Here is a 25,128-nt window from a genome sequence, read left to right on the forward strand (position 1 = left end):
CAGAAGTACAAAATATTAAACAAAACACTATTGTTAGTTCAGAAGTCGTTCAGGTAGATTTTTTTTTTACATCTGGTCCAGGCTAAAGCTGCACTATTGCAAAACGCGAAGCGGTAAGCTAGTACTAAGTAGGCTATCATTTTATCAAGAAGTGTTGGCCTGTATGAGGTAGAGGGGTGATTTTATTTACCGCAGCTTTTTAAATTTAGATTATGTTTTACTTTATTTTTTGATACATTTTTGTAATTAGGATGTGCCTGTTTGATTAGTTTGATACAAATTATTTCGTTAATCTAACCTGTTTATTTTTAAATTTTAGACTTGGGCCTAGACTCTCTATCTATGCATACTAGAAAAGCAGTACCGGAGTGAATAATGGGGGAATAATGGCGTCTGAACTAGAGGTAAGATGGGCAGAATAAACAAAAACTTATAAATTATAAACACTTGGTATTCTTCCGATAATCAGCTCCTTTCGGGACACAACACACAGATGTTACTTGACAAACAGATCTACTTATTATAGATCTAGAACTATTTATTCTATTTAAGTAGCCTAGTCATTATCAACATGAATTTTTGTAGTTGAACGAACAAGACTTACAAGAGTCAGGACTAAGAAAAAAAAAGAAGTTATGGTAATCTAATAAATCTATCGTTTTAGGTACGTAAAATCGCCCGCGACTAGTAATGTGAAAAACAGGTGACTCCTTAAATTTTAATAATTATTTCACATTTTGAGGAGGATTTATATTAGAGATACTCACTAATTTTAAATTTTAGGTTAAATTATGGATTTTTTAAAATAAAATATTCTGTTATTTCAAATACACCATTAAGTTCCTTACCCCTTAAGAGAACATTTGACACCACATTTAAATATCTAGCTTACTCGGTTGACGAGAAAAGAGAGAATTTGAAAATTAATCAAAATTGAAAATGAATGACAAAACAGCGTTCTTGGCATAACATGACGCCGTCGACTTGTGTACACGAGCTTTTAATTCCCGCCATGGTAATTGCGTCAGCTTAGGTAATTTACTCACCGGAAAATAACAAAAAGCAACTGGTTGAGAATAAAACTAGATCTAGTTATTTTATTATTTATTAAATTCTACTCTACATGTTATTCATACCATTTTATGAAGTAATGAACACCTGCATAAATCAAATGACCATAATAAATATTTTTATTTCAAATTCTAATTTTAAATAATAAATAATAAATATGCTTAAAATAATATGATAGTAACAGTTATGATCGTTTATAAATACAAATACATTTTACACTCAATTCACATTATATTGAGTCAACAGTGTGGCAGCTGAGGTTCATACATGGTATTTTTTTTTTTTTACATTACATTTTTTTTCATCTTGAAAACATGACGTATGTGATTTTTTTTTTTTTAAATCTCCAAACATCGTCACTCGCGTGATTGCTTGCTTACGTTTACTATCCTGTGGATGAAAAATCCCACCACGGTCGCGGGTCACCGTGAGTTCAGCAGGCCTATAGTACACGTCATAGCATGAACACGCGTACACGAGATGGTCGGTGTCTTCACTTCTCTCTCTTTCCCCCCCCCCCCCCCCCCCCCCCCCCACCTCTAGCCAGTTGAAAAACAGACCTACTTCCCTACTTCTGGTCATTTTTTTTAAAAGTTCGGTCATTTTTTTTTAAGTTCACATATCAGGCATGCAAGACAGCCAGCCAGTGGCGTAGCGAGGTCGGGTGTCACCCGGTGCGGCACTTAATGGTGTCAGCCCCCCCCCCCCCCAAAGGCGTAGCGACTCTTCCCGGGGACAAACTTTCTTTCAAATTTTTGATTTGCACCCCCCCTCAAGTTTTCGATTTGCACCCACCCCCTCAAACTTTCGATTTGCACCCCCCCCCCCCCCTGCAGCCAGCTGTATTAAAAAATATTTTTTAAACTAGATCTACGTCTAGCTTAAAAAAATAAATAAACGCTTAAAATGCCCGTAAACAGATTATTTAGCGCCAAAAAAAAAAAAAAAGGCCGCTGAACGAGCATTTTTTAAAATACGCAGCAATGAAAAGGGCTAACGGCCGATCAATTAAGTCTAAAAAACGCCCGTAATTAGGCCTAGCTCTGAAAAAGGCCACTGAACGAGCATCACTAATTATATAAACGAATAGGCCACGCAGCGTTGACGAGGTTAACCACCGGTCACGAATTAAATTCAATGCAGCTACTGTCGGCCCACAGTGAAGAAAAAATCAATATACTAATAAAATTACTAATACAAAAATAATTTCCATAATTTTACTTTTTCTGCACACGCTACAATTGAATTATAATTAAAATACTAGACTTAACAGTTCATTCCGCAAAAAACAAAAACGAGTTGTTTCTGTGAGGTAACTAGCGTAACAATGACGTCACGATAGTAAACAAAGCGGACAGAAATGTCTGCATGGGTACCTCATATGGAAATTCGATATAAAAAAGGCGAATCAACATAACTGTAATTACTCATTATAAATATCTCAATTATATATTTCTGCATTTGTACCAGGGGGTTTCGACCATGTACTGGGCCGTTTAAGGCGGCAGTTCAGTTTTTCCCAAGAGTACTTGACAAGAATAGCGTGTATTAATTAAAACCACGTATCTGGCGATTTTTTCGGTTATTTTCAGGCATGGCGTCCATTTATTTAGCATATCGCATTAAAATAATGATGAGAATTTGCGATATTAGCAGTTTTTTCATTTGTCGTGGATAGGACCCCTAAAATAAACGTAAAAACCGTCAAAAAACGACGCGTGACGTTTCAGGGTCAGAGGTCAATCCAGCCATATAAGCAACAATCCGGCCTATTAAATTTCGTTATTTTTCGATTTAAACATTACCAATGGAAACTAGAGATCAATCTCTAATCAATCAAATACTTAATTTGTTGAAAATAAACTCATTTGGAGCTTAATTACTGATTTTTATTAATTGGCCACTCCAAGCATTGCAAGCCAAATAATCCATGACAACCAGATCGCCATAGCTTTTCTGAAGAGACGAACTCTGCAGGGTTGACCTTGCAGCTGATTTGATTTTAGCAGAATATGCACAGTACATTTGATTTTATTACCGCATTTCTATTCGTATGTACACTGTCTTCATCAGAATAAAAAATCACGTAATGGAATTAGATCTAGATCTAGAATTTTTAAATATTTTTATTTAATTTTTTTTAAATGGAAGGGTGTTTAAAAAGGAAAACTAAATTCAAATTAATGAAAAACATGTTCAAGAATATATAGTATAGATCTAATCTTTTTAAAGATATTCAATCCCATGCATGTTTTATTAACTAGTGTAAGTGTTTTAGCAATGCTTAATTAGGGCAATTCATAAAATATAGCGATGTCATTGTAAAATTAATCTAACCCTCTTCTCTCACTTGACTTGGGACAGGTGTGTTATTTACAAAGTTTTGTCTATGCTCAGTTTAAAATGTAAAGATTTGTAAGTATTTGATTTATTTTAAAAAACACTGCAATAGTATTCAAATTCATCAAGTTAGCGAGAAATACATTCTAAACAGCGTCACGGGCAGTGCGCGTGACAGACATCTCACTCGCTTAGTTTTGTCAACCAGAAAAGTTAGCCTATCAAATACAATTAATTAGGCCTATAAAATAAAAAGAGGCCAATCTCATTAAAATGATCGCCTGTGAGCAAAGATATATGCAAATTACAAACATCGCTAGCCCGCCTGCGTTCTTTTGTCAACCAGCGAGAGAAAACTCATAGCACAGTGTGCGCATGCGCTAAATCTAGTCCAAGTACTTTGTTATCCCAAGTTATAGGCCCTAATTAGTATTATAGGTCTAGATTAATATAAAGTTCAAATTAAATGTATTTAATTAAGATGTGTGTCTATTTGATTTTTCAAATGTCAGCGCATAAAAATTAATCACCCGAGAGCGAGAATTAGGCCTATGCCTATGCATTCCAAACATCGACACAGACCACGTGTGTCAAACGACTCGCTCGCTCGCGCTGGTTTGTCAGCGAGAGAGGCATCGCCCGCCACAGCGCGGGCACAGCACACATGTCCTAGTCCATGCGTACTTGGTTTACTTAGTACTAATTAGTAATGTAAACTTAGACCCAACGCTAAAATCATTTAATTTATCTATCAGGCCTATAAAATCGTAATAATATTAACATTATTAAGCCTAATAAATGTATCAACGAAGACCAGTGAAAATATTATAATTAGCCTAATTAAAATTTATGAAATCAATAAGAATTAAGACAAAATAATTAAGCTATAACAAATTTGAAAACAAATAATTAGGCCTAAGTCATTAGCCTAAGTAAGCACACAAAGACCAACGCTCACTACTAGATCTAGATCTAATTCCAGGGATCAACAAAAAAAAAAAAAACAGATCGTTGTGGTTTAAGGGTTTTTAGAGTCATAGTATAATCCAAAAGTCAGGTGAAATATCCATAATTAGGCTTAATTAGTCTAATTACGCTAGCAAAATAAGCTGAAAAAGAGTGTCAAGTGAAAAGAAAACACAATTATATAAGCAGCGAGAGGATACTACTGTACAGCTTCCGTAACAATAGCGATGACGTCACAATAAAAAATAACGTGCTTTCAGTGACCTTTTTGCGATGCCGATTTCTTAAAAGGCGAACATAATATTTACAATTTATTTTCACTAAACGATCAATCTAATAATACTCGACCTAGGCATGCAGTTTTGACACCTTAGAGACCATTATTTAAAGTTTTTGAGCTACTCAAACTGTACCCATGTTTACGTTTGACCTTTCAATGTCGGAAGCAAAAAAAAAAAAAAAATCTGTCAAAAATAGCTTTGTCATCATTAGATTGCTTAAAATACGTTTAAAAAACGCCATTTTTCGCGTGATAATTATTTTTAAAGTTAATGTTAAGGTGGTCTCTCGAACAAAGCAGAAAAAATTGCCCGATCGTAGGCCAAGGTGTGGTAGCCATGTTCTGGTTAGCAACCAAGGACGCTTTTAAGTTAGTGAGTCTCGCTAATTTATATTTTGAAATTACAGAAATTAGGCCGTTCGGTTCAACGCTTCCGGGTTTGTCATTTTTGTGGCATCTCACGGCTCATGCGCTTACTCAAAATGGCGACCAGTTTCGCTTTCACTAAACGGTAGAGGGATAAAACTAATAATAACGAGGCCATCGTTAATTTTAGACATCGGAACTATCCGTTTCTATTTCAGTCTGTTATTTAAGAATTCCCAGATGTACTTTTGACCTAATTTCTTTATTTGTATTTAACGAGGCCGCCGAGAGAAAGTCACGCTTACTTAGCTTGCGTTTCAAGTCGAATAAACTAAAGCAGGTGCGTTATCCAATAACTTTTTTATTAGACCCAATTTTTATAACATCTTTACTATCAAATAAAAATAGAATTGTTTAATATAATTAGGGTGACAACAATGCTTTTGAGGGTGTAAGTAATAATGCCATTTTATTATATTCTTGTTTGGTGAAAACGAGGCGCGGGAAAATGTGTGCCGCGCAAGAATCCAATCATTTGGCTAGATTTATGACTGTTTTTTATGTCACACCTAAAAATAGAATGTTTACGCTTTCTTCGTTGATGATCGTTTTTATTATTTTTTAAATTGAAAGTATGAATTTTTTGTAACTTGGTATACTTACCCTTTATCAATTTTAAAAACATAGCATGCTGATTGTGAACAAATACAGTCATAAAACACAGAAATATAAATTTATAATTGCGATGTGCCACACCCGGGCCACACCCCCTCAAGAAAGCATGTGTTTATTAAGCTGTTTATCTTACTTTACAACAGTAATTAAAATTAATTTTCAAATTTTTATCCTTTATTGGGTAAGATTAAGCACAGGTTTACCAAAAATAAAAATAAAAACAAAAGCAAATTCTGTTTTAATGAAGGTCACGGGTGAAGTTTTTTTCCTTCTGTCACGTTCAGTGGAGGGTGCCACAGGCTGACCTGACTTTGGAATTTTTTTCAGTAATAATGACTTTGCACAGAAAGTTAAAATATGCTAAATTAGCTTAGTTTACTAGTGTTCTAGCTATTATTGATACATTTTTAATTAAAAAAATCATTCTGTAATTCTCATCAAAAAGCCTACAAAAATGTTTCCTTGTTTCATTTATGTACCTGTTTTCAAACAATTGAATTAAAACTTTTCAGTAGCCCTAATAAATGAAGACGAGCGATGTTTCCAACAGATGCAATCTCATTTATTACTGAAAAGTTTTAATTCAATTGTTTAAAAACAGGTACATAAATTATTAAAATTTAAGGAGTCACCTGTTTTTCACATTACTAGTCGCGGACGATTTTACGCACCTAAAACGATAGATTTTAGTGACTTCACTACTTGCGATACTCCCCCCCCCCCCTTTTTTTTTCATGCGGCCGCCTGCACCGGCTTGCGTAATGATCGTATTTTATTTGTTTTAATCTAATTTTAATAACTAAAGTACATATTTTACACTTTTAAACCTGCTTTTTATTGTATTATTAATTAATAGATTGCAAAATCAAATAGGCTCTAAACACTTTCATTAAATTTATTAACTACACATCACGGATGACCCAGTGATGACTCAAGGGACGCAACTATAATAATCGTAACACAAGGGATGTAACAATCACTTACAAGTCATAACCTAACATTTGCTTTGACATGCTTGTATATAGACTCATTGAGGCACAAACTAGTTCTAGAAGTAGATGATCAAAATATTTTAAAACAACAGAAAAATTTAGAAACTATAGATTCCAGACTTAGCTTGAAATATAGAGCATCTAGATCTAGGCTAGTCTAGCTTAAGTCATTGGTTACGCAGTGAGTTGAAACCAACCTAATCGTTACCCAAGCTGCGGCCACCCCCATTTCACCTCTCAGGTTGCTTTAGTAGCCTTAGCTATAGTATTTATAGGGTCCTGCACATATGTATAAGCTATTTATAGTTAACCTAGTTATAAAAAGCTTTGATTGGCTGGTTTTAATCATCTCATCCCGTACCTATTGTTTTCATCCGGGGGAATTGGGATCACCAGCTGACGTCATACCTAAACTTAGAAAATTTTAAAACTCGTCTTCCAGAAGGAGAAAAAAAATAAAATTGACATGGATGTATTTAAAAATGGACATGCGTACAGCAGATATCGGTAGTTTTGTATAAAGCATCCAAACAATTATTATAAGAAGCGATAAACAGGCGATGGCCGCTCCGTGGTTTTAACCCAGTGCGAGAACTTTATTTCTTTTAAATCTTTTTCCTTCTCTGCCAATTTTTAGTACTTTTTAGGCGTAAATCTAAATCAGGCTAGATCTAGTTATTGTTTTAAATTTAAACTTCTTCTTCTTCTTCGTTCTTAATTATTAATGTTGAAGGGGATCGAGATTTATCTGCCAGTGGGTTTGAACTCGAGACTTTGTTCGAATTTATCAACCATGAGCTTTTTGCCGACTCGACCACGCCTCCAACACAATTAAGCGTTACGTGTCAACTGGTTATGCGCCATAGAGGCCATTGACTCCGATTTCAGCCTGCTTTTCTTTTTGGATTTGCTTCCATAGCCTTTGTCCAACCAAGAACAAACTACAAGGCAGCAGTTGTTTAATTTTGGAGTTGTCTCTCCTAGAAGAGTGGCTGTCCCCAGCTAACGAGCCTCATCTGCCCGAGGGTTCGAACTCGAGACTTTTCGGTTTAGCAACCATGAGCTTTACCGACTCGACCACGCCGACCCTTAAATTTAAACAATACCAATGAAAACTATAGATATATAAACCAGACACAAAATTTGATGGTTCTAGTACTAGTAGTAGGCTGTTCTTTTCACAGGTTCTGGGTTTGTTTGTTTAAATTGGGAATAATTCTCAGGTCCGTACATGTGGTCACTATGCCAGAAATATGATCCCCCTTTAAATGCATTTTTTATAAATTTTATAACCTTTTGCAAAAAAACAGTGTGTGAAAATGTGTGCCGTGCTAAAATCCAATCATTTGGCTAAATTTATTAGTCATGTCGCGTCATATCTAAAAATAGAATGCATTGCGCTTTCCTCATTGTTGATATTTTTTTCATTTTTTGAAGTGAAAATATGAATTATTAGTTAAGAATGCAGTTTTTGTAACATGGTATACTTACCCTCTTTGAATTTAAAAAGCATGGCATGTTAATTATGTACAAATAGAAAGCTTATAATTCTTTACTTAAGACTGTCAATCTACTTCTGTCAAAGGATTATTTTATAGAATTTAATATTATATTGATATGTAATTAAATACTGACATTTTAAATATTATTAGTAAATTTAATATTAAAATTATTAGATCAGAATTTAATTGAAATGTTTCTGATTTTGCTACACCTGTAAATAAACTAAAGTCATAGTTATTTTATAAAAATTAAAAACAAAATTATATTCACTTTCTTGTTTAATTTCATTGATCTTCTTTTAATAGGATGATGATCTTGAAGCTCTTAGAAATGCAGCTTTGGCAACCCTTAAACCAGCAAGTGTTTTTTTTATTCATTTCTTTATGAAAGAGGAGGCTTTCAAATTTAATTTGAAAAAAACATACAATGGCATACTGGGCAGATAGTTTTTACGTTATCCTCTAGGGTCATCCATTTAAGACATCCAGACTGAAAGGGGAGGGATCAGAAAAATTCCATTTGTGAGGGGTGGGGGGTAGTGGTTCGGGTCCATGTTAGTGTTCACATACAGCACACACAAAACATTTAATGTTCCATACAAAATGTATGTATTTTAAACACAATGCCTGTAATTTAAAGAAAAACAAATGAAGCAGGTAGTTAAATAGCAGTATCCAAATAAAGTAATACCTCTGTTGTAAGTGATGAAACAGAAGTAAAGGTCGGGAGCTCATTGTCTTGTTTTATTTCTAGATAATACTGTAGAAAATAACACTTTTCTTACCATGCAGAAAATAACACTTTTCTTACCATGCAGAAATAAAGAAGTTTAATATTCTGCGTAAGCTCATTGTTTTATGTGGTAAAGAAAGAAGCTTTTAAAATAAAAAACAAATACTTAAAAACATTTTATTTAATTTATTTCACACATTCCCGATTCTACCAAAAATCTATCTATATATATAATTCTCTTCTGGGAGCCGTTAGAAAACAAGCTGCAAGCGCGCCTTACAGTCCCCTCTCTTCCTCTCTATCGCCTCCACCCCCTACCCCCCCCCCTCACACGGTCTGGTGAGCTGTGGTTCACGCTGTTTACATTTTACAATCATAGAGACGGGTTTGGTGACGGCTGTTAGGGGCAGATAATTTAGTTTGAAACAATTTTAAACTTAGAGGAGGTAACTAAGAGGAGGCTGCTTTCACGTGGGGGGGGAAGGGGGGTTTAGTGTTTTTAAGCAAATATTTTCAGTGGCCGCATTGGTACTGTCGAATTCACACATTATGAATTACTGAAAAGTAGAAAAAAAACAACTAAATAGCGGCGTATGATACACAGCGGGTCAGCTCTTATATATAATTCTCTTCTGGGATCAGTTAGAAAACAAGCTGCAAGCGCGCCTTTGCAGTCCCCTCTCTTCCTCTCTATCACTACCACCCCCACCCCACCCCACCCCCACATGATCTGGTGAGCGGTGTTCACTCTGTTTACATTTTACAATCATAGAGACGGGTTTGGTGACGGCTATTAGGGGCAGATAATTTAGTTTGAAACGATTTTAAACTTAGAGGAGGTAACTAAGAAAAGGCTGCTTTCACGTGGGAGGGGGGGGGGGAAAGGGGGGTTTAGTGTTTTTAAGCAAATATTGTCAGTGGCCGCATTGGTACTGTCGAATTCACACATTATGAATTACTGAAAAGTAGAAAAAAAAACTAAATAGCGGCGTATGATACACAGCGGGTCAGCTCGTATATATAATTCTCTTCTGGGATCAGTTAGAAAACAAGCTCCAAGCGCGCCTTTGCAGTCCCCTCTCTTCCTCTCTATCACTACCACCCCCACCCCACCTCACCCCCACATGATCTGGTGAGCGGTGTTCACTCTGTTTACATTTTACAATCATAGAGACGGGTTTGGTGACGGCTATTAGGGGCAGATAATTTAGTTTGAAACGATTTTAAACTTAGAGGAGGTAACTAAGAGGAGGCTGCTTTCACGTGGGGGGGGGGGGGAAAGGGGGGTTTAGTTTTTTTAAGCAAATATTGTCAGTGGCCGCATTGGTACTGTCGAATTCACACATTATGAATTACTGAAAAGTAGAAAAAAAAAACTAAATAGCGGCGTATGATACACAGCGGGTCAGCTCGTATATATAATTCTCTTCTGGGATCAGTTAGAAAACAAGCTGCAAGCGCGCCTTTGCAGTCCCCTCTCTTCCTCTCTATCACTACCACCCCCACCCCACCCCACCCCCACATGATCTGGTGAGCGGTGTTCACTCTGTTTACATTTTACAATCATAGAGACGGGTTTGGTGACGGCTATTAGGGGCAGATAATTTAGTTTGAAACGATTTTAAACTTAGAGGAGGTAACTAAGAGGAGGCTGCTTTCACGTGGGGGGGGGGGGGGTGTTAGTGTTTTTAAGCAAATATTTTCAGTGGCAGCATTGGTACTGTCGAATTCACAAATTATAAATTACTGAAAAGTAGAAAGAAAAAAAACTAAATAGCGGCGTATGATACACAGCGGGTCAGCTCGTATATAATAATAGACATTTCAGATGTTTAGCATAACAAGCTACACAAATGCATCTCATGTTAATGCTTTTGTATATTGTACTTGTATTTTTAGAAAATTATGTAAAGTTGATACCCAAAGAGGGGAATGGGTGAAGATTGTTTGCCAAAGTAGATGAGAGATTAAAGGGGGCTAAAATACCAATTTTTTGTGGATGACCTCTTAATGGATTAATTTATCAATTAGAAATTTAAGAGATTAATTTCTATTTAAAGTTACAATATTATTTTATAACTTTTTCAACTTTGTGTGATAAATCATGTATCTTGAATAGAAAACTCAGCCTATTCAGCAAGTTATATCAGGTGTTACTCGGCCTCAACAAGGTCTGCATTGGAATGAATTTCCAGCTAGTGCTGATATTGTATCAGAGGTACACATTATTTTACTTTCTGTTTATCATCTTGTACTTTTAAAATATCTCAATCTGTTTTATCATAGCTGTATAAAAAGTACTACTTGGGGGAGAAAACTATGTGCTGTGTTTGATAATTATTTTAATCAATACTATTAGTATATATGTTTCAGTATTAAGCATTTTTTTGTCACTTAATACTTTTTACTGATGAAATATTACATCTATTGTGTTTTAGTCTTAAGTTGAAATGCATTGTTTATTTATTTTTATTATACCAGTATCACTACCAACCCGAGCCTTTGCCAGAACCTGACATAACGTTACCTCTTGATGTTTCTATACCACCACCTGCACTTAGACCGCAACTGCCTCATCCACATGCGAGACCATGGCATCCTGTTTTCAACAATGGGGTTTGTTCTTTTTTTTTCCAATTACATGTTCTCTTTAACAGTTTCATTCTTGGACTACAGCTGATTTATGTTGACAGGGTTCATGCGGCCTCCTGAAATTCCAGGAGGTCCTGGAAAACTCTTGAAATTTAAAGAATTGAAAAAAACCTCCAGGAATTCTCATGAAATTTTTAAAAACTCTCAAAATTCAGAATTTTCCACTGATGTTTTCAGTTAAATATTTTAGCAAAAAAATGTTTAAAAAGTAGATCTATTATAAAATATTGCCGTTCTTTGAAGAAAAAATACATCAGCCGAGCCCGGTTTGTATTCGATACAGCTTGTTTTAGGAAAAATAAAAATGACGTCATGGCCAATCTTAAATAGCAGTGTTATTCCTGCTGTGACGTGCACTCTAGGCCTACTATATTCTGACCTCAAATGAGTTTACTGCGACCTTTGTACCGTTTCTTGTGAGAGGTGGGGGATATACCGGCGACATATTGTAAAAGCTGTCTACTGACTCTACTACTACAATTAGGCTAAAAGTAAAATAATGATGTGGTTTGCTTATTATCAAGGTGGTAATTTTTTACTCCAATGTTTTTTCAAGTAGTTCCAAAACACCGCTTAAAATAATTAGACCCCTTCTAATTTAAGCTTATCGGGTCTAGGTCTATAACATTTTCCTTCATATGAACTAATACTTTCATAATTTTAAAATCTCCTGGAATTTATTTAAAACTCCTGGAAAACTCCTGGAATTTATTTTTAGTTTTGGAGCTTGAAATTATATCATTTTCCTTAAGAAACACTATATTTTTAATGTATATTTGTGGAAATAATGTAAATATTAAAATGTATATTATGTATCTGATTTAACTTTCAAGTAAGTAAATATAACTTTTAAAAGATGAGATTTAATTTTGTTTTTTAGGTTAAAGGACCTGGGGATAAAGTATTCCATAAACGTGGGTTTTCATCAGACAGAAGGGGTTTCAACAGAGTTCATCACAGATCATTTGGAGATGGACGTCCTATTAATGATAGAGGAAGATATCCACGCAGAGGATATGTTACAGAAAGAGGCAGAGGGTTTTTTCAAACTGGAAGGGGAAGAGGCTTAGGGCCATTGGTTGACACAGACTCTGGTGTTGGTAACTTGATTGTGATTAACCCTCAAAGTCAGGCTCGTAAAGACAGCCAAGTGGAAACCACCTCACTCATTTCTAACAGTCAACCACCCCATCAAACAAATGCCAAACCCAAGCTAATACTACCACAAGATAAATACCATTCTACTAGCCCTGCTGTGCCATCTATGACTGAGATTAGTCATACTGGTTCACCACAATCTAAGCCACGAGGTATTTTTCAAATGTTTTCTTTGTTCGTTACTTCTACTTGTTTAAAAAGTTGAAATAACTCCAGTTACAATTTTTTCCTAACCGTATCTAATTTTTTCTGCTACCTTATAGACTAGCAGCCCCAGGCAGATTTGTTTCTCTAAATTAATCAGTTCAATGGCAAGCTGTAAACTTCTTAAAAGTTAATACTGTTTGAACATCTACACATGTATTCCAGTGATGTAATGATGCTTCACATTTAAAGATAACAGCAGCTAAATAAATTATCTAAAAATTATGACATAAAAGGATGCATTTGCTATTCTTAAATTAATATGTTAGCTAGTATGTCAGTCTAGCATTGAATTCCCTGAAAATTTGAATCGACTAGCATTTGCTCAGCAAATTATATAAAATTGTTACTAATATATATATTTTTGAAATAACCCTATTGAATCTGTCGACTAATGGGGTTAATGAGGTAGAGTTCACCTGTTTCTGTGACCTTGTCAGTTCTATGTTCACCTGCCTTTGCTTATCCTAATGTAAGGCACACATTAGAGCTGGGTGGACACCTAAGGATTTGAGCCCAGTATCCATACTCTAGATTCTCGGGTTAGTAGTCGTGGGTCCTGTCTTCCAACCAAATTGTAGAGCTCTCTTAATTTTATAAATGTAATTCTGTTAGACTATATCAATTGTCACACTAATCTCATTCCTAACCAAATATATCTTGCATTTTAATCTCCTATGCTGATTGCTAACAATGAGCTGGCTTTGTTAATTGGTTAATGTGTAATGAAATTAAGGATATAAATATCACTATTGTACAATTGTTCTTCCAGACAAATTTAGCCGCTACAATGACAGTGGTAGTGAAGATGATGAAGACGACTGGATGGATAATGTACAAGATTGTGACACTCGTGTTGTAGAGCATGCAGTAGATGTCCCAGAACCTACAACTGTAGAGACCTCTTATGAAGTTGAGGTTCGGAAATTAGATTTTTCAGACAATGAAGAGGAAAAAATAGACAGCCTGCTAAAATCAGTTCCAGAAAATACTGTTGACAGTGACAATGAAAGTGTTGATCTAGATGTTTTAGCTGGAGAAGAACAATCACTGGATGATTTGGCAGAAAATCTTCTAGATACTGATGATAAACCATTTAGCCCTGAAAAAGATGACACTATTAGTAAAGAGGAAGTAATTAATGACAACTTGGAACCAATAACTGTTAAAGATACAGAGGAATTGCCAATTCAGCATCTTACAGAATCTTCTTCATCTTCATCATCCTCATCTTCTGAGAGTTCTAGTGATTCTTCTAGTGAAGAAGAGGGTGATGATAAGGACAGAAATTTTTTAAATTTAGAAACCAGTAGTGTGAAAAGTCCATTTACTGGTGAACAAAGTGATTCCTTTCAAGTAGGAATTTTAAAAAGTTCCCCAGTAACATCCCCTACTCAAAGTAAATCAAGACAGTTGACACCCACTTCTCCAGATAGATTATCTTTACTGCTCAATAATTCAACTTCACCCAAAAGATTTTTATCACCAGATCGAATCTCACAGGAAGCTTCACCCCAAAATATTACAAAGCGCACATCATTATCACCTAGAAATCATTCACCTTGGTCATCAAAAAGGTCTCAATCACCTGTATCTACTAAGCGATCAGTTACACCTGAGGGGGCTAGCAGTCTAAGACGAAAATCTGCTTCTCCTAATATTTGTTCACCAAAATCCTATACAGTGTCTCCCAGAAAATCTTCTTCACCGCAGAGACAGTTTTCTCAAAAGCAATGGTCACCTCAATCTCCTAGTGGACACTATACTTCGCCATATAGATATCGATCACCATTACAGCGATCCTTTTCTCCTAGGCGATCAAAATCACCTTCAAGAAAACCTTCACAAACAAAATGGTCAGTCTCTCCTGATAGAAGAAATGTATCACCACCCAGAAGGTCTCCAAGAAATGCATCAGTATCTCCCAGGAGGCCGCTCTCACCAACAAGAAAACATTTTTCTCCTAAAAGATATTTATCACCATTGAGAAGGCAACAGTCACCTTTAAGAAGATGCTCACCTCCATTGCGAAGGCCATTTTCTCCTATAAAAAGATCATCTCCACCTAGAACATCAAAATCTCCACCTAGAAGACCCTTATCTCCTGTGAGAAGACCGTTGTCGCCTGTAAGAAGACCGTTGTCGCCTGTGAGAAGACCGTTGTCGCCTGCGAGAAGACCTTTGTCGCCTGCAAGGAGACCTGTGTCACCATCGAGGAGACCTGTGTCACCATCGAGGAGACCTGTGTCACCATCGAGGAGACCTGTGTCACCATTGAGGAGACCTGTGTCACCATTGAGGAGACCTGTGTCACCATCAAGAAGGCCCTTGTCACCATCGAGGAGACCTGTGTCACCATTGAGGAGACCCGTGTCACCATCGAGAAGACCTGTATCACCATCAAGGAGACCTTTGTCACCATCGAGAAGACCTACGTCACCATTGAGGAGACCTGCATCACCATCGAGGAGACCTGTATCACCATCAAGAAGACGGTTATCTCCTTCAAGGCAACCCTTATCACCACCAAGAAGAGTATCTTCTCCCTTAAGAAAACCTTTGACACCAACAAATAGATCAGAATCACCTAGACAAAATTCTCCTAGGATATCTCCTCACAGAAGAAACCCTGCTAGAGATGACAGAAGACTTGCTAAGGGCAAGGGTTACACCGATAGACATTTAGACAGCAGATCACAGAAAGAAAGATACAGTAGAGATTCTGAATCCAAATCTTTATCTCAATCAAAGGAAAAGTTGACAAGAAACAATCGAGACTCTAGATTAAATAGGTCAAGATCCAGAGAAAAGAAGGTATCATCAAGTAAAGAGAGTCCTGGACGAAGAGACAAATCTGAAAAAAGAAATAACAGATCCAAATCTAAAGAGACCAAATCAGATGAGCCACCTATACCACAGTTAGACTTGAATAAACTTACACCTGATGAAAGAGCAAAAATTGAAGCTCGTATGAAAAAATTTAGTACCACAGAGATCAAAATTGATCCTGCAAAAAAAGTGTCTCTAAAAAGCATTAAAGAACGCTCAAAAAAAAGAAAAAAGTCCAAAGATGAAGATCCACTCCCTGAGAAACGCCCCAAAAAGCTTTCTAAGGAAAAATATTCAAAGCATGCAGATGAAGTGGTAGCTCATGAGCAAAAAGGCAATGAATCAAGCTCTGAAGAAAGTCAAAAACTTGTTGACTTAGAAGATGAAAGTGATGATTCAGAGACTGCAAGAAGCTGGAGGCAGGAGGGAAACAAAACATCTCAGCTAACACTCACCAAGTCAAATGCTGTTTTTGGGAGTCTAGATCGTGTACAAGTTAGTAAAGAAAAGCACAGCTATACTCATCGCCCTGTTATTCCAAGGAAGCATAGAGTAAGGGAAAGACTTGGTGCAACAGCTTACCCTAAGCTTCAGCATGCTAACCACCTGGAATCTGATGATAGTGATGATGCAAGTGTGCCTAATAGACTGACCAGCAGTGTTGTTACAAAAAAACCTTTCAGACATGACAATCCACCGCAAAAAATAATTGTGCAAATACCAGGATCTGCACAAAAGCAAAAAAAGAAATCAAAGACAAAACCAGATTTTTCTAAAGTTTATTCCATCCCTGCTAAGAGAAAAGCAGAGCAGGAAGAAGAAAGTTCTTCTGTATTGGAAAAAAAAACTAAAAAGAAAAAGAAAGAAAAAAAAAAGAAGAAGCATTTGAAAGAAATAGTGGACGCTGATGATGAAGGTCCCCCTGCCTCTGAAGGAGTTATAGTTCAGGAAGCTTGTGCATCTGTGGAACTGCCGTCTGTACCTTCACGTCCATCTGTTTATGATAGGCTTGGAAAGAAAGTACCCCTGACCCAACACAAGGAGAAGAAAAAAAAGAAAAAGAAGAAAAATCAATCCAATGATGGTGAGCATATCAGTTAATATTTTTCAGGAATTGTCTTCTCCTGAGGTAATGGTAGCAATAGTACTGTGGAAAAGGTTTCTAGTCATCTTGTATGTTTTGGGCATAAGGAGTGTACAATTTTTTAAGTGATTTTTAAGTTTATTGCAAGCATTTTGAATTCTTTTTCAATATGCATATTTGTTACAAGTATTTCAAAAATACTAGTCAATCTTTTAATAAAGTAATAGTTTTGGTATATTTTATCTTTATACACATGTAAGTTTATTGTGCGGGAATGTATACTATATTAGCTATAGAAGCAATGCTTTTTAGAGTAGGATGTTAATGAATGGCTTAAATTTGCCTTTTTTTTGCCACTTATTCAGAGAAAAAAATTGGGTTTGAAAAATTCTAAGGTTTTTTTTCCTAACAAAAATTGTCAATGGTGTTATTGTTTTGTTCGAGTGTGTGTATGCGAGGGGATGGGAGGAGTTAAGAAGAAAACATTGATAAAATCAATACATGTGGGTATCAAAAATAGTTTTTCACTTGTGGGTAGGAGAGGGTGGATGGGGAACCTCTCCCAGTGCTACCCTTGCACTTAAGCCAACTCAGTGTTATTTAAAGCAAAGTACAGCACAGTACTACAAAACATGATTTAACTATCTGAAACACAAACTTGTTTAGATGTTGCAGTCTGTACAATGATTATTATAATCAGCTTCATACGTTTCCTATCTTATGCGTGTTTTTATTTTTTGACTAGACTTTTGTCTCTTAAAAAAGTGTCAAAAATAGTGTTTTCTTACTCATTTAAAATTTTACCAAGTAGGATATACAAAGAAAATATTAAATGTGTTCTTTTTATTTTTGTAAATATGTATACTTTAGGTGAGTCAACTGACTTACTATCAGATTTTTATTTGCAGTAAGACGAAGTTGAAAAACTTTTAGAAATTTTATAAATGACCTAAGGATTATTCAGTTACCAAAGTCATTAATTGTGATAAAATAACCATGATTCTTTATGGATGTTTTATTTCATAATCCTTTTCAAACTAATGGTTAACAACTTATTATGACTAATAGATGTTACTCGTAAGTTTATTTATCTACCTACATTGTTTCAGATCTCTACAAATAGTAATATCATGGTAACATTTTTATTAAGTTAATAATTTTTGTACTTGATAATTACAATGTTCTCTGCAGGTTTTATACATTATTTATTAGTGGTGTTCAATGATTTTAAAGTATAGAAAGTTTTTGTAAAAATTGTTTTTCATTAACACGTGATATTTATCCAAATTTATTGAGAGATAAAATGTCATCAATAATTTACCACAGAAATAAATTGAATTCTTCCTTTGAAAAATGGAAGAGTTCAAAGATCACATTTGATATAAGTGTATTACTCATTCTCAAGGCAGCTATCTGATGTGTGATATAATTCAACTTGTTAAATGTTTTTGCTAATATTATTTCTATATACACATTTTATATCCTTGCTGTAGTTTTTTTAGACCACAGCATTTTAAGGCAAAATTTAAAACAAAAAAAAAACTTTCACAATATTTTTATTTTGTTAAATTTATAATGTAGATGACCAAAAAATCTTTTTTTTTTTTAATATTTAAATATCATTTTAACAACAAAAAAAGTCAATTGATGTTTTTAATGACAAATTGCTCAATGACTTGTTGAAGACATTTACTGGTGCTATGAAAATTGTTCTTGATGTAAAGCATTCCTACTGTCTGTAATAATTCTTTGATGGTACATTCCTGTAAATAATTGAAATTATCATTCCTTGTCATGTTCTATCAAGCAGAAGATTCTTCAGATCTTGATGCCAAGATTCAAAAGATCAAGGAAGAAAATGCAATCCGTGCTCAACGACAAAGGGAGATAGAGTTGGACAAGGAAAAGTATGGATGAAAGACACATTGGATTATATGATTCATTGTTTGGAATGTTTTTATATAATTTTGTTTTAACACTTACATTTTGATTACAAAGAAATCAATGTGTAAAATTATTTATGCATGTAATACATCTTTAGGTCTTGTCAGTTACTAATCTTAAAAAATTGTCTGGAAGTTTTATTTAGTTAACAATAGTTTTCCAATATAAAGTAACAGCTATTCTTAATAGAGCAACGTATTAGCGTATTAGCAACCTCTTCTTTAATTTTTAAATATATTATTCCATCACTAAAATTTTCAATACTGTTATGAGAAATTAAATTTGAACTAGCGTAAAGAGTACGTTTGGTTCACTGACGACCAATAGTTCTTGCCCATTCTTGATAGATTTCTTCTGTCGGGATCTTGCTATTACGACAAAAAAAATATCATAGTTTGCGAGTAAACTTCAAGCAGATATTTGAAATTAGCTTGTTACAAAGTTTTTAAATTTGTTCCTAAATATATTTATTAGAGAAATATTGAATTTTGGAGAATAAGTAATGTGTGATGTTAAGAAAGGTTATGTTTGTGATTTAAAAATGAAATAATGTTTTGTTAATGTCAAGTCAATTACTATGACATTAATGATTTGTTAATGAGATTGTTTATATTTTTTGTACTTATGTTGTAGAACAATAAATAAATTTTTTAAATTGTTAAACCAGATTGATAATGCGAAGAGAGCATTGGTATTTTCCCTAAAAAAAAAAAGCACTTTATTGCCTACTTAGGCATTACACCGTTGGATAAAGCGCACTTAATACATACCTGGATAAAGCGCACTTAATACATACCGGTAATTAAGTGTTGTTAGTCCTGTGATAGACTTTTTAAAACCCAACAGTTTACTTGTTCTTCTAGCCATGCAGTGCTAAGTTTAGGCTGCACATATTTTTTTTTTAAAACTCAATTATCCATGCAGGTGAAAAAAATTGCTTTTTTGTGTGGTGTAAAATTGTACATTTTGTTTGAAATAAAACTTTTATTCAGCTGCTCTCAAGATATTTTGTTATATTTGTAGAGGGTGTGTCATGTCTTATGCTTAAATGTGTTACTTTACTTCACACTGATTGTAAATTTGCAAAGCATTCTTTTAAAATCATATTTTACTTAAATATTTGAATACCAGCTACTTTTATGATATATACAAACAAAAACATTTTGATTGCATAAAAAAGTGTATTACATAAATTAATCATAAAGATAAAAGAACAAAACTAATTTATGGAAAGTATTGCACAAACATAACGTAAACAATGATTTTATGCAGTCTATAAACAAGTTATATATTGCATGAAGAAAAATGCATGCAGAATAAAAGATTGTGGGTATTAGCATTACTAAATACAAAATATTCGAGCTACTCTAATTTATAAATTTAGAACATCTTCATGTGCTGCTTGTTACATTACAAACTTATAATAAATGTAGCTTTGACATTTTTAAATGAAATATGAGCTGATTATAAATGATATAACTAACTAAAATGAACATTTAATTAAATATAAAAGTGAACAATTACAAAATTAAATGTGCAAATTTTACTTCTTTGAGTACTGTAAAATAAAAAGGTTGCATATATGACAATCAGGTATTGTGGCCTCATCTTAAGATTGCTTTAAATATTAAGACATTTAAAAAATACATACCAGTAGTATGAAATGCACTTCTAAAACAAATTTGTTTCTTTTACAAAAGTAGATTCTAATCTACTGGTTTCTAGTATACTATCATCTATTGATAGGCACCTTTCTAGTTGTTAGCATTGCCCAACTATTTTCTCCTCATTTCTACATTATACTAATTAGATTTCTATTATTAATAAATTATTATTTAAAGCTTTAATTGTAACATTTAAAGGTTAATAAAAAATAGATAGAAAATTTTTTCCCCATAAGTAATACAAAAGTAAAGGCGGCTGGGCATAGTGCTGACCACACTTTCCCTTCATATGCCGAGGTCTCAGAAATAAGAGAACTCTACTTCACTTGCCACATAGACCGTCAGATTTGAAAGGGAACTTTAATACAAAAATAGAATGCCATTTCAACTGAGAAGACGCATCTAATATACCAACATGAAAATTTCCTAATGTATTTTTCAGCAATCTTGTTGAGGGTAAAAATTTAAATAGAAAAGTGATACAAGTTTTTCTTTTCTAGGATTAAAGAAAATAAAGATACATTTTATTTTTTTCCTTTGGGATTTCAAATAAATAAATACATCTTAAAACAAAAGGTACTATATTGTATTAAAAATAACGTACAAACAAAATCATATCTGAAATACAAATCTTGGAAGCTTTATACTTATTATGCTAAGTAGATATTGACCTATAGTATTATGATTGGTTTCATTAATAGCAAAAATACAAACAAAAAAAAAAACACCTAAAAATATTTTTAATTTATTTATAAATACTAGTCTTTTCTCCAATTTTATTGTGCCTATTATTTCTTTTAATTTAACAATGTCTAATACAGAGTATTTACATACATACATTTAAAAAAAAGAAAATATATATATATATACAGAGAATAGTATGTATAATAATAGCTTTCAGGAAGACTAATGTTTTGGACAATAGCTATTAAAAGGTTTAAAAACAATGTAGACCTTTTACATCATGTTATTGAGTGTCTAAAAGTATTGTTTTTCCACATCTGAACATTTAGTAACAAATGCAGTCATTCGAATGATTAATGAATTTGTGGCTTGCTTCAAGGCACATGTGGTATGAGGGCAGTTATTCAGTTGATCCCATTTTGTGTATACAAATGTAAAAAAGAAACAATAAAAAGAATTTATTGGTGCTGGTATCTCAACCTATTTTTACAAGAAAAAAGAAATGTTGATAAAAAAAGAAAAAGAAACTTGATAAAACAACACTAAAAATTTTTGAGTTCAACTACAATTTCAAATGATGAATTGTATATTACTAAAATAATTAAATCGTTGAAAAAAAATTATTGTTTATACAAAACAGTGGATGCTAACTAAACTGGGGAACTTTTCCAATCTTATTATAACTCAGTTGTAAAATAGGTATATTAACCTATAAGTAAAAAAAAAACATTACGATACTTTAAATAACTCGCAAAAAGTATTTTTTAACTAACTAAATATTAAAAACCTTATTTTATACCATTTTAAACAACACTATGGAGTAAAAAATCTTCCATGTGTAACCATGCATAAAAGAATGCAATCATAGTAATATTAATAAATCTAATGTTTTTATTTAGCTTTGTATGTACTTTTACTTAAATTTTACACCAAAGTACACTTTACAACAATTTAAGCTATGCTAAGAACTTTATTTAAAAATACTTTTCCCAAAAGTATTAAAACACACATACACATATATATAAAGTATTCCAAAGATTAAACTTTTTAATTTTTATAATCATATATTTGGAGTTGAGTTTAATATAAAACCCTCACTTCAGTTTTAAAATATTAACACAAGGTTGCTGAAGGCAGCTGAGATCACAACCTTGTTCACTCAATTATATTATTAGAGTTTCTATAAAAAGCTTTAAAAGTCACAACTCAAAAAACACAACAATAATTAATAGAAATACCATTTAGAAACTATTCAACATTTGCATTATTTTAAAAAAATTCTCTAAACATACACTATGGAGTAGTTGTATAATACAACATGAATTGTAACAACTTCTAATAATGGTATTTTACTATAGATTGATATTAAAGCTAATTTATCTCTTTATTGAGAAAAATAAGGAAAAAAAAATCATCAATAACCATTAATTACTTTAATAACTCTTCAAATTTAACCCTTTGAGCCCTGGCCTCCCTGGCCTAGTTTCTCCCATTTCCTGAGCTCCCAGGGCCAAACCAATTTTTTACTTATCTGCTTCTAACTTTGCCTATAACTTTTGAACCGTTTGAGATAATCAAGCCAAATTTGGTATCCAGACTCAGGATCAAACAACAATGCAGCAAGATTCTGAAATTCTTTATTTGTTTACAATGTATGAACAGAACAATGTATGTAAAACGAACACGTAATTATTTTTTTGATAGGCCATAGAAGAAACAAATTTACATTTAGTAATTGTTTTGTTGTTATTGATACCTGGCCATACTAGTTCATAGCCAGAAGTCCACTTTTGTGTGATAACTTTCAAAACAGTTATCACTGCCGGACCCGATGCAAAGAAAAACTTCGCATGTTTTGCACCAGTAAACAGTTGTTTTTTTCGTTTCGGCAAGTCTTTGTCCTTGGCACCATGTTCATCATGACGTACAATGTCACTGTCAATTTCTATGTCACTGAGTTCAGTCTCAAATTCAACGTCACTATCATCACACTATAGACCAGGAATATTATCTTCTTCATCAGAATCAATAAGTAGTTGTATTGCCTGAGATGCAGTCATTCTACTTCTTTTGTTGATATTTCGGTCTTTTGCTTCATCTTTTGCACCAACTTTATATGCTGAAGTCGATGGCTTTTCGTTTCGGCGGCATTGCTACGAAATGTAAACACTTTCACTTTTCCTAAAATCTATTTTTAGAATCATAATCACACACTAAAAAGACATATGCGCAGTTTTAGTCAGTCTTCCGCTAATTATATTTAATTAGACGGTATACCGACCGCTAGGAATATGACGCTATATCATCGGGCCGGAAAACCGGCTTTTCGGACATATATGCCTATTGTTGAAGCCGGTTTACCGGCCTGGCGGGCTCAAAGGGTTAAAACTTTTAAAAGTTCCAATACATTTTTGATGATTACAAGTGTAGCAATTTTAACAATTAAGGCAGTTTTATCATTAAATTTTTGTTAATAACTGTAATTGATTATCCCATTATACAAGTTTTCACATTTCATACAGGCCTAATGCTTTGAAAGCTTTGACAAACTTGTTCAGGAACACAAAATAGAAAAATGAAAATAAAATGCACCATACTCATCACAACTTGTGCAACAATACATTATCAACAAAAATAATACTGCTAGTTAAAACACAACATGCATAGTTATCCTTGTATGATAATAATAATATTGAAAAGATCAATTGCATATACTGAAAATTAACATTAAATTTTAAATTATCTCTTCGAAAACTCAAAAATGTTGGAGAAAATTTTAAAATTCAACATTAATATGCAATGATTAATGGAGTTTGAAAATATGAATGAGCATCTAAAGAAAATGTATACCAACCATGTTCTAGTCAATAATAGAAACATTCACAACTCTAATAACTGTTTGTTGAATCTAAATAAGTAAAGTAACCAAAAGGAATGTGTGCTTAAATTTCAAAAAAGATTTTTAAGCAGAGAATAGTGCATATATCTTAAAAACATGTTTTTCAGAAAGACTTGAAGTTGAAGGCAAAAATAAAGCTATCTTGTTTAAAGATTTAAAAAAAAACATCCTGGTTAAAAGTACTACATGATGAAGCTAAAACATTTTTAGGTTTCATTATGCTCTTATAAAGAAATTCTATACAATTTATGTATGAATTAGTATAATACAATGTACTTTTTAAAAACTGGCTGTATGAATTATAAAATGAAAATTTGCGTTGGTTTGAACATTGCAAAAATGTGGCTATAAATTCAGACTGCATATATTTTTAAAAACATTTGAATTGGCGATGTTAAATCATTTAGTTTTTTATGTAATAACTCTACAGGTTGCATTTTTTTTATTAGGTATAATTTAAATACAACAGAATACATGCACTGTTTTATTTAAACTGATCAGTTAATGCCAGTTTAATGCCAATTGTAATAAACCCAACAATAATAGCTACTGTTTACCAAATGATAATATTTCAATTGAATCTTGTTTAACGCATATGTTTGTATAAGATTTTGAAGGACAACGCAGATTGTGTTTATTTGGTGAATGAAACTACATTTAGTCTATTTTCATTTTAAATAAATTGAAATGAAATTAAAACAAGATACAACTATGGCCCTAGATATCAAGGATTTCTTATGGATGCTTATTCATCCCATAAAGAAGCTGAGCCAAAAAGCTTATTGGCATTAGAGAGCATTGTGTTTACAAGGCAAAAACTTGAAGTAAAGAGTTTGATGTTGATGAGGAAATACTTGGACAAAAGTATTTTTTAAAAGACCATTTATTTGAAGGTTGGTAGCTCATTATGGTGCAAACAAGATTTCACTGTACTTACAATAATACATGCCATGAGTGTAAGAAATAACTTACTTTCAAATGTGTGTATAATGACAATAATTTAAAATAAAGTATTTTTGGAGCCTTCTTATAATCTTATTACCCTAATTTAAATAATTTCTACTGCATAATGATATAACCCTAAA

The 25,128-nt window shown here is 33.4% G+C and overlaps 1 protein-coding gene across 1 annotated transcript; it reads left to right on the forward strand.

Moving 5' to 3' along the window:
- Positions 1–152: 152 nt before the first annotated feature.
- Positions 153–19,793, forward strand: LOC131950822 (serine/arginine repetitive matrix protein 2). The gene is made up of 8 exons (XM_059313034.1): positions 153–168; positions 320–404; positions 8,499–8,549; positions 11,045–11,143; positions 11,407–11,541; positions 12,458–12,887; positions 13,712–16,852; positions 18,663–19,793. Exons 2-8 carry the CDS (start codon positions 387–389, stop codon positions 18,767–18,769), a joined length of 3,981 nt encoding a protein of 1,326 aa, XP_059169017.1. The 5' UTR covers positions 153–168; positions 320–386; the 3' UTR covers positions 18,770–19,793.
- The last annotated feature ends 5,335 nt before the right edge of the window (positions 19,794–25,128 follow it).

Source organism: Physella acuta, unplaced genomic scaffold (genome assembly GCF_028476545.2).
Source record: "Physella acuta isolate Inbredline_101_S28 unplaced genomic scaffold, ASM2847654v3 ptg000781l, whole genome shotgun sequence".
Taxonomy (NCBI): Eukaryota; Metazoa; Mollusca; class Gastropoda; family Physidae; genus Physella; species Physella acuta.

Bases quoted from the DNA above. Each gene is read 5' to 3' on its own strand.
- LOC131950822 (XM_059313034.1), top strand. The intron at 11,542-12,457 runs GTTTGTTCTTTT...TTTGTTTTTTAG, and splicing joins ATCCTGTTTTCAACAATGGG to GTTAAAGGACCTGGGGATAA. The intron at 16,853-18,662 runs GTGAGCATATCA...TCTATCAAGCAG, and splicing joins GAAAAATCAATCCAATGATG to AAGATTCTTCAGATCTTGAT.